This window comes from Periophthalmus magnuspinnatus, chromosome 7 (assembly GCF_009829125.3).
Source record: "Periophthalmus magnuspinnatus isolate fPerMag1 chromosome 7, fPerMag1.2.pri, whole genome shotgun sequence".
NCBI lineage: Eukaryota > Metazoa > Chordata > Actinopteri > Gobiiformes > Gobiidae > Periophthalmus > Periophthalmus magnuspinnatus.
Window position 1 is genome coordinate 2,899,075 of NC_047132.1, and position 11,201 is coordinate 2,910,275.

The following is an 11,201-nucleotide window of genomic DNA, read 5'->3' on the forward strand; positions in this document are numbered from 1 at the left end:
AAATAATGCACAAGAACTGGTAAAGATAGACACTAGTAAAGATAGACACAAACATGAGAAAGACTAAATCATATCTGAAGGAGCAGTGCAAGAAACACAAATGTTTAAATCATTTCATATTGTCAGGATAAAGCTTTTGTGACTTGTGGAAGAGAAACCAAAACATTTGCACAAGTGAGGATTTTGTTACTACAATTAAAATATTACTTAAGTAGGAGTAAAAGTATGCTGCTAGAAAAGTACAATTTCTTTAAAAAGCTACTGAAGAAAAAAGTACTACCCATCTCTGGGAGGAAACAGGACTTACATAAACCATGGTCACAAACAAGAGTAGAGGAAGGAAGTGTGTGCTTTCCCAGACCTGTCCTTGGCACCAGCATGTGTGCACTTTGCCTCACTGTTTTAGTCTAAGACATTGGGCGGCTTTGCCCCACACAGAGCTGACAGACCCTCAGGTCCAATGTATGTATGTATGTAAACTGTAGTGTTAGAGCAGGCTTAAAGTATGGCTAGAGCAAGTTAGAGTAGGGTTAGAATAGAGTTAGAGTAGGGTTAGAGCAGGTTAGAGTATGGTTAGGGCAAGGTTAAAGTAGGGTTAGAGCACTGTTATGGCAGAGTTAAAGTATAGTTAAAGCAGGTTAGAGCAGGGTGAGAGCAGGATTAGAGCAGTGTTAGGTCAGGTTTAAAGTATGGTTAAAGCAGGTTAGAGTAGGGTTAGAGTAGAGTTATAGAGCAGGTTAGAGCAGTGTTAGAGTAGGGTCAGAATAGGGTTAGGGCAGGGTCAGAGTAGAGTCATAGAGCAGGGTTAGTGTAGGGTTAGAATAGAGTTAAAGCAGGATTAAAGCAGGGCGTGAGTGGCTCCAGGCTAATTCAGGCACTAGTCCCATCGACGCTGTCTTTGTCGCCTCAGAGTGGAGGGTGTGATGCATTGTTCAGGCTCACGCTTTGTCCCACCTCCACAAAACCTGCTGACAGACAGGAGCGCCCAGCCCCAGTTCCCAGGACCAGCCCTCTGATACGGGCCGGCGTTCAGAGGAAGAGCGGCCCCAGCCTGGCCTCTGCTCTCCCTGCTCCCCCGAGACGCTTACACCACTGCAGTCCTGCTTGTTTACATGTATCAGGTCACATGTTGTTGGTTGTAGTTTGTAAGAGGACTACACCTAGTACACATGTCCACTGAGGTGTAGAGACACTGTCTATTTGCAAAGATAGCAAGATTCCAAATGTCCATCTGTTCATAGGAGTGTATACCATTTGCCAACACAACAACAATGCCTAAATTGCTAAATCTGTCAGGACCCTAACAGAGCCTCACACTCCCCATAAGTATGAGGCTCTGTTAGGGTCCTGCTCACACCACAACCTAAGGCACCCCTCATCCAAGTCCAACATTAGTCTATCTACATCACATATTTACAGTGACTATGCAGTATCAGCTGTTCATGCTCTCTCCTTAATAATAACAATAATTTACGTGTCTTTTCTGATTTTTGATTTGGAACACTCAAAGCCGGTGGTGATAAGACAATAATAATATTGCTTAAAGGACCAATAATATGCTATTTATTTATAATGTTGTATCCTCATCAAAAACAACACTGGAGTTGTGTTTTGTTTCATTGACACATGTTTAACACACAAACCCTTTACGCTGAGTTCTTTGCTCAAACCGAAAACATTCAGTTCCACCTAGAGATTTCATGTGGTAATACAGAGAGTGCTCCACTGTGTTTTTAAACTCCATTCACCTTCATCAGATTCATTTGGACAATTTCAGCCCTAAAATTTACAATTTCTACTGAACAAAGGTAAAAGGAGCTGTTAACCTGAAACCAACCGCTACATGACATCACATGATGGAACAGAGCATTTTCAGCTTTGGAGATATAGATAGACTTATAATAAAGGATTACTCAAATGTGTGTGAATGAAACAAAACACAACTCCAGGTCTGTTTTTGAGGAGGTCACAGCATTCTAATATGTCTTAAAGCTCACAAAAATCCATTATGCGTAATGTATGCGTAATGTTATAAATCTAAATTAAAACCCAGTTGGGATTAGTGTAGCTAGTATGGTACACAAAGTCATGTTTACAAAGTACTACTCATATTAACTAGTGCAAATGATTAGGTTTAACATTTTAAACGTGGATATTTCTTTATTTTTATTTTGCAATCTTTTTTTATTATTTGTATAATAACAAAATCAAGATAACAAAATTTCTTTTTTTCTTCTAATAAAATATAATCTCTTGATCCATCTGAGATTCTGAGAGTAGTGTTAGGACAAGGTTAAAGTAGTGTTAGAGAGCAGTGTAGAGCAGTGTTAGAGCAGGTTAGAGTAGGGTTAGAGCAGTGTTAGAGTAGGGCTAGAGCAGGGTTAGAGTAGTGTTAGGGCAGGGTTAGAGTAGTGTTAGAGTAGGGTTAGAGCATTGTTGGAGAAGGGTTAGAGCAGTGTTAGGGCAGGGTTAAAGTAGGAATTAGAGCAGGTTATAGTAGGGTTAGAGCAGTGTTAAGGCATAGTTAAAGTAGGGTTAGAGCAGCGTTAAGGCAGGGTTAAAGTAGGGTTAGAGTAGGGTTAGAGCAGGGTTAGGGCATGGTTAAAGTAGCGGTTTAGAGCAGTGTTAGAGTAGGGTTAGGGCAAGATTAGAGTAGGGTTAAAGTAGGTTTAGAGCAGTGTTAGAGTAGGGTTAGAGCAGGATTAGAGTAGGGTTAAAGTAGGTTTAGAGCAGTGTTAGAGTAGGGTTAGAGCAGGATTAGAGTAGGGTTAAAGTAGGTTTAGAGCAGTGTTAGAGTAGGGTTAGAGCAGGGTTAGCGCAGTGTTAGGGCAGGGTTAAAGTAGGGTTAGAGCAGGTTATAGTAGGGTTAGAGCAGTGTTAAGGCAGTGTTAGGGCAGGGTTAAAGTAGGGTTAGAGCAGGTTATGGTAGGGTTTGAGCAAATTAGAGCAGTGTTAAGGCAGGGTTAAAGTAGGGTTAGAGCAAGTTATAGTAGGGTTAGCGCAGTGTTAAGGCAGGGTTAAAGTAGGATTAAAGCAGGTTGTAGTAGGGTTAGATCAGGTTAGAGCAGTGTTAAGGCAGGGTAAAAGTAGGGTTAGATCAGGTTAGAGTTGGGTTAGAGCAGGGTTAGGGCAGGATTAAAGTAGAGTTAGAGCAGTGTTAAGGCAAGGTTAAAGTAGGATTAGAGCAGGGTTAGGGCAGGGTTAAAGTAAGGTTAGAGCAGGTTAGAGTAGGCTTAGACCAGTGTTATGGCAGGGTTAGAGCAGGGTTAGAGCAGTGTTAGAGCCGGTTTAGAGCAGGGTTAGAGCAGGGTTATAGTAGGGTTAGAGCTCACAAGAAACCATTATGCACAATGTAAGACCTGTAAGATTATACATCTAAATTAAAACCCAGTTGATAATAGTTTAACTAGTATCGTAAACTACATTCACATCCTAGACCAGTGGTCGGGAACCTATGGCTCGCGAGCCAGACATGGCTCTTTTGATGACTGCATCTGGCTCTCAGATAAATCTTAGCTGACATTTGTTAACACAATAAGTAATGAATAAATTATACCTAAATACAGAAGTAATCAAATAAAATAATTCTCAAAAATAAACAATACTACGGTAAGAAAACCATTTGGCTCCATCTTTATGTTCTGCCTCAACTAACACGTTCTCATAGAGCGTGCTGTTTTCCCTCTCCCTCTTTCCCTCCCTATCGCTCTTAAAGTGACGGTAACATATTTACGTAAAACTTCAATAATGACAATCCTAAGATATTTTCCAAAATCAGCATTAATGCAATAAAACAAGTATAGCTTATACATATAAATATTAACCTAAAACATCATTTATTAACATTAAAATATTATCACTCTGAATTTGCATGCATTACCAAACGTAAATCAAATCCTGGCTCCCACAGATGTTATGAAAAAAAATATTAACAATACATTCAGAGACTTCTTATACTCTAAAATTGTTGGTCTTGTTTAAAAATTCACATATTTAGTTGTATTCAGAGTTAAAAAATATTGTATGGCTCTCACGGAAATACATTTTAAAATACGACTTTTTTGGCTCTCTCGGCTAAAAAGGTTCCCGACCCCTGTTCTAGACTGTAGAATCTCCATCTGCACATCATATCAAATCCGCGGTGGCCATGGCTGTGGTTGGTTGCTCATGGGGCGGACTGGCTTGCACAATGAGCAGTTTTTACATTTTTAACTTAATATTTGGGAATTTTGCCCAATTAAGAAGTGCAGCATGTGCAGTTCAAAGAACGGAAGTTAAGGGCTATTGCATTGTGTGATTTGAGCAGTTTGCTTTCCCTGTATCCACGGCAACCCTACTTGAAGATAGCTGTGCTAACCAGCTAGCTCTGAAATGCTACAGATTTTTACAACAATGGAACAGACTTTCTACACCAGATATGGCAGAAGATGTTCCAGAGGAAACACTTCAAGGGAATGCGTCATCTCATTACCAATTGAAAGAAAAGAGAAGAGAGAAAGTGAGGCTTAGGAGAGGCTTTCCTGTTGTGTCTCAGAGTTCACCTGGTTCCCCCTGGACACTGCTGTGATGCTGCAGGGCACAGAGGATATAAAAGAGGGACTCTTTTGTACTGATGGCTAAAACTCCCCTCAAACTGCCCTGACACTGGGTCTGATGATCGTACCTGCTGAGCCGCAGGTTTTATTTGAGCTTTTCTATTATCATTGTATTTTACCTGCTCAGTGTGCTTAAACTGCCCCTTGAGGACAAATAAAGTGATATTGATTGCTTTCAATTAATATTTACTCAAGGTTGTGACATCTTTGTGTAGGAGCTTGAGTTCTTGCGAGTGGCCAAGAAGGAGAAGCTGCGTGAGGCAACGGAGGCCAAGAGGAGCCTAAGAAAGGAGATTGAACGTTTGAGAGCAGAGAGCGATCGCAAGATGAAGGACGCCAACGAGGCCCGACTCTGCCTCAAGAGGGAGCTAGAGCAAGCCCGGCAGCTGCGCGTCTGTGACAAGGGCTGTGAGGCGGGACGACTGCGCGCCAAGTACTCCGCTCAGGTACTACTCACTAGGGTGGTCAAAAGTATCGAAAATCTGATATTAATCCATATTAAAGACCTGTTATGCTTATATCTGCTATATAGTTATAATGTCTGACATCCGTGGATCATTATATGTTATAATTTTCAGATTTTATAACCATTATGATATTGGAATCCGTATTGAGTATCAAGTATTCCTTAGTATCAGAATCGAGTATCGTAATTTTTGTATCGTGGCACCACTACTACTGACACACATGTGCAGACCTATATGTGTTTCTGTTGCTTTGAGACATAAATGTCATCCATAAAGGGCCCATATTACACTAGTTTTGCTCTGTTATAATTTTCATCAAAAACATACATGTAGTTGTGTTTTGTTTCATTCACACATGCAAAATCCTGCATATCTAGGAGTTCTTCTCTCAAACAGAAAACACTCTGTTGCACCTTGTGATGTCATGTGGTAATAAAGGAAGTGCTCCACTGTGTTTTTAAACTTCCAACACCTTCACTGGACTCATTTGGATGATTTCAGTCAATAACTACTGAACAAAAGGTAACAGGTAGCTTCTAACTTGAAAACCTCATGAGATCAAAAGGTAGAGTAGAGCATGTTGAGCTTTGGAGATATTGACAAATTAATAATAAAGGATTACTCAAACATTTGTGAATGAAACAAAACACAACTTTACGTATGCTTTTGAGGAAGTAACTACATTCAAACATGGCTTAAAGCTCACAAGAGTCAGTTTTGTAAAACCTTTAAAGCAGCATGGCTGATATGTGGAGATGAGCTTGTGGTCAAAGGCTTGTTTTATTTCCTCAGATTGAAGACCTCCAGATGAAGCTCCAGCATGCTGAGGCTGACCGTGAGCAGCTCCGCTCAGATCTGCTTCAGGAGCGGGAGGCCCGGGAACACCTGGAGAGAGTGGTCAAGGAGCTTCAGCAACAGCTCTGGCCCAAGTCCTCCAGTGGGACCAGCTGTAAGCAGGAGGATGCAGAGGACACACCGCTGGACGTGTAGAACATCTACAGAACTTCACTATAGCGCCACCAGCACACTCCGACACGGCTCCTCCAATGAGCATGGGCACCCAACAGAACTTTGTCCAAGAGGTGTTCCAATGTTCCACAAAATCCCCTTTTTTACTAATCTTGCACCAAGTTCTTCACTGTGACCCTAGAGAAGATGGCAACATTATAAGATATTCAAATATCAACAGTGAAAGTGATTGGAGCAAAGCCTCAGGAGCTAGCTCGTGGACGACCAAAGTGAGCAGACTGAACAAATGTGGTCCCCTGGACATGTTTGTCCCCTGGAGAGGTCTGGGCGCCTTGAGACGTCCAGGCCCCTGGCATGTACCTTGGACTAGTCTCATGGAGGTGGTTGATAGCACTTGAGAAGAACCGTGCTGAGCTGGACCAGGCTGCGTTCACTCAACACTGACCCCTGCTTTGGCCTTCAATGGCTACTACCAGATTTTCAGTTAAATTAATGTAAATATTTGTGTTTTTTACTTATAAACTGAATGGCACTTTGACTCATTGGAAAGCAGACACAGTCTTCTTGTTCTCAGCGATCATCCATAGACACATGTAACCATTGATAATGGCAGACTTTTGTAAATACGAGGAAAGTTGGAGCTGTCCTGTGGGGGGTATGAGGCGCTCTGTGAGGGTCCTGTTTGCACCACAACATCGAGTACCGGTACTCCTCATCCAGGCACTAAGTCAAACATCAGTCTATGTACATCCAATTGATACTTACACTGGGGGGGTTTACATGCACCTATATGGAGGAATTTTCATCAGTTACCATGGTGACACAATGCACACACTGCAAACAGCAAACACTGCCAAAAATTTTTTAAGATAGTCTGAAAGCTCAAGAAAAAAATACAAAATGGCTTTAAACAACACATTTTCAGGAGCCTGTGATCAATATGAGTGTTCATGGTCCGGTTTTGGCGTTTGATTTTCAACAAAAACGCTGAGGGTGACTAACTGAAAAACTGCTGGCTAATGCTAGCTAGTTTGTGACTGTAATTTTATGTGTGAGAGACATAAATCAGCTCACCTGTTGAAGTTCCAGCTAAGTCAGTTCTTTATAGGCAAATTGTGTTAAAATAAACCTCAGATTAAAGCCTAACTTGAGTAAGAGAGCTTCCGACAGAGCAGAGCCTACAGTTAGCATCACACAGCAGGGAATGTTGATGACATCAGCTGCAAAGTATCAATAGTTTACAATTGCTATGCAGAATCAAACTCTGTTTTTAGACACTCAAAGCCAGTAATGGTAAAGGCGAATGTAACTGCCAATCTGCCCTGATAAATGATACCACATTCATGTTATCATGAATGTGGTATCATTTAATACCATATTCATGTTTAGGTAGGTGAAATGTCTTGCCCAAGGACACAACAACATTAAAGTGCATATGACCAGTTTTCATGTCTTCTAATTATTATTTGGTTTGAGATAGTACCTGTGGTAAGTATTTATAATAGTTTTACGTCTGTTAAGTGGCAATTTGTGGGAAAAAAGTTAGTTATGAAATTACACCAACGTAGGTCATAGCTGCTGCCTGTGTCCAACCAGGAAGTCAAATTATAATATAAACTTGAAAAAAACAGGCAAGATTTTTTGAAAAATCTTGAATATAATTATGTTAACCATGTTTTAGTTAAATTAGTAGTCTTACCTGTCATATGCACTTTAATAGCTAGCTGGAGCTAGGATTAAACTGCTAACTTGGCTAAATAGTTAGTCCAGGATTGCATGACATTTTGGTGCCTGCTTCTCTGATATTTTTGATTGTATTCATAGACTGTATGTATAAATGGACATAGCTAACCCACTAGCCACTGCGTTTCAAGTAGGAAGTGAGCATGGGTGCACTTCAAGCTCCATCGACTCCAAATTACATTTACATCGCTCCAATTTACTTTCTATTGAAAAAACGTTGCACCTCTTTCCTTAATTGCTGTTGTCAGACTCATCATTTCGGTCTTAAAATGTTTGTTTTAATCCACTCTACATGGTCCTTTTTATTTCACTATTTTGTCTGTAAATCAAGATTTGATATAAGGTTTGGTTGACAGCATTGCTAAGAGCGAAGTGATGCAGGCAGGAAGGGGTGTTAACTTCAACAGCCTCGCTCCTGATTGGCTGTTTGGCTGCTATAAAACTCGCGGTCGGAATTCCAAATATGAAACATTTATTTGACTGGAGCCAAATGCTATGGGTGACTTCACACTCCCTTAGTCCACTTCTTTATACAGTCTATGATTGTACTTTGTTTTTGTGCAGCAAATTGAGGAGTATCTGATGGAGGTGTTAACAGGGCCCTTGGGGCTGTAGGGGGCACTCCCCCTCACTTGGCGGGTACAATGCAATCCGAATGTACATGACCGTCTTTTCTTTGGTGTTGTGTTAGTGTGGACATATTTGATCTGTTCTTTTCCAATAGCATTGTTACTTTTTGCATGAGTTTTGCCATACACGTATATAGTCAGATATTGGGCATTGATAATGTACTCGTAGGGGTTATATTAATATGCAATATGAATAAACAATCAGATCAAAAAGTCAAATGTCAAATGCTGGACAACCTCAAGTGCCTGTGGGCCGAAGGTGTCCAAGAGCAGATTTGAGAGTGCTTTATTTGAAATATGCATGCAAGACCTTTTCTAATCTCATTGCTCAAATTGGTACCGAACTTTTTATATTTGTTTTTACACTTGACAAAAAAATATCTCTCACGTTTTCTACAAAAGAGGAGACAAAATGTTTTCTAAACGGACAATTACGAAGCAATAACAGTCTATATGAATACAGAAACTAGCCAGTGTGAAGAATTACATTTGTAAATATGTTTTTCAACTCTATAATGTGTAAGATATGTACATGCTGTTTACTTTTTCAAACAAATTCTTACTTTACTATAGCTGTCTCTTTTTGATGATATAATGCAGTGACACATGCTGCTGGACTTCACTGGGAGTCTGTGGAGGGATGTCTCGTCCCTTGTCCCCTATGCTCACGTCCACCTGCCCTCATGTCTTCCTGTCTCAATGTCCACTTATGTTCCTTTTTCCCCCATATGTCCCTGTCCCCATGGCTCACTTATTCATGCCCCTCTGTCCATCTGTCCCTATGTACTTTATCCTAACTTCAGTTGTCCCTCTGTCCCCATGTCTTAATATCCCCTTTTCCTATGTTCAATTTCACTATGTCCACTGGCCTTTCTTTCAACCCTATGTCCCTGTCCCCATATTCATGTCCCTCTGTCCGTCTGTCCCTATGTACTTGATCCTGAGTTCAATTGTCCTCCGTCCTCATGTCCACTGGTCCTGATGTCCGCTTGTCTCAATGTCCACTTTTTCCTATGTTCGGTTACACTGTGTACAAGTCTTTTTTCCCTATATTCGTCTGTCCCTTATCCATGTCCCCCTACCTCTCTTTCCCTATGTCCCCATTTGTCCCACTAGTCTCACACTACCCGTCCCCACAACCATCCACCATGTCCCTACATGTACCTCCATTAATCCATCTCTCCTCGTGTCCTCCCATGTCCCACTGTCCACTTGTCCCAATGTCCAGTCGTCCCTCTGTCCCTAGATGCACCTGTTCCTCTTTCCCTCTGTTCTGATGTCTCTTTCCCTCTGTTCTGATGCCTTCCTGTTTTCCTGTCCTGATGTTCTCTTGTCCTTCTGTACCAATGTCCCCCTGTACCCAAGTCCCTCATTTGCCTTACCCCACGCCCCTACTAGCAGTGTTGGAAAGAACATTTACTGAATACCTGTATTAAAATGTATTTTGTAAAGTATTTTGATACATGATCCAATCAGAAACCTGTATTCTGAATACTTTGAATACTTTTATATCAAAGTTACACATGCACAAATTTGTAACAAATTTGAGGAGGGAAAAAAAATGTAGAACTGTAGAAACACACATCACAAGGGTATTGTTTTCTATCTTTCTTACTAATGCCTTGCAGTTTGAAGCCTAAATTATATGATCAATTACCAAAATGTATTCTGAATACCACCAAATAAAATGTACCAGAGTACAGTTACTCAAAACCTGTATTCTGAATACATATTTTTAGTACATACATTCAATTACTTCCCAACTCTGCCCACTAGCTCCTCTTTTCTCATGTTCTCCTGTCCCATTACCCTCTGTCTCCCAGTACCTATGTTTACTTGTCCCTATGTTCACTAGTCCACTTATCCTCAGACTAAATGGTTTGTAGGCTTGGGTGATCAAGCAATATAAGTAAAAATTAATCATATTGTGACCCTATGACAATCTATGGATACACCCCACCTCCTATTGGTCAGCCTCTGTCAATCTGCCACGAGTGAGTAACAGGTGCTTTCAATTAGAGTGAAGTGTGAACTCTCAGTTGAAACAGATTTACAAAGTGATCCGATCGAAATTGGAATATAATTTTTGCCATATCGCCCAGCCCTACTCAAATATTATTATACAAAGTTCATATCATGATTATTAACCATACAATATAACATAGCCTGACTTAGTACCCTACCCACTCTCCCAAACCCCTCCCCCGGAGACACAGACCCCTCCCCCCAGCGACACAGCCTCCATTGTAAAGGACTTGATGAGATTATGTTCAAAAATAGCCGTGCTCATACCCAACAGTGACTGAATGTACAGTGTATAGAAGCATATGCAGAAATAAAGTTGTTTTGTCGAGATTGCTGACCCACTTCTGCTGTTTTTATCCCAACAACACAAATCCTAATTATGAGGCTTTTGTTAAATGAGCTCAGGATTAAAGAGAATTCAGAAACCAGAAGATTCATTTGAAACAACCACACCAAACTGTACTATATACCACACACACATGTACACATTACTACTGAGGTCCATGTTAACCCCTGGTTTAAATGTGATTCAGACCTGATGTAGACCTGATGTCATTTAAATGCTGTGCATTCCTTGTACAGAGGTGGTGATTGGGGTGTAACACAGTTAGTTATAGTAATGTTGTGGAGTGTGAAAGTTTTAAGCTGGTAATTATTTAAACTGGGGTTAAGTATTCCGCCACAACAGTATTTACCAGGAGTGATCAGGGTCTTTAAAGCCCCACAGTGTTAGTCTAAAAAAAACTAGAACAAACTAGACCATAAAAGCATTT

At 40.7% G+C, this 11,201-nt stretch overlaps 1 protein-coding gene across 1 annotated transcript in view; it reads left to right on the forward strand.

Annotated features, from left to right (window-relative positions):
- The window catches only part of skia (v-ski avian sarcoma viral oncogene homolog a), a 78,357-nt gene extending 67,448 nt beyond the window's left edge, over positions 1-10,909 (forward strand). The window contains exons 6-7 of the mRNA XM_033969923.2: positions 4,811-5,041; positions 5,855-10,909. Of these exons, the coding sequence (XP_033825814.1) occupies positions 4,811-5,041; positions 5,855-6,052 (429 nt within the window). The 3' untranslated portion in view covers positions 6,053-10,909. The remainder of the gene's footprint in view (positions 1-4,810; positions 5,042-5,854) is intronic.
- Positions 10,910-11,201: the final 292 nt, after the last annotated feature.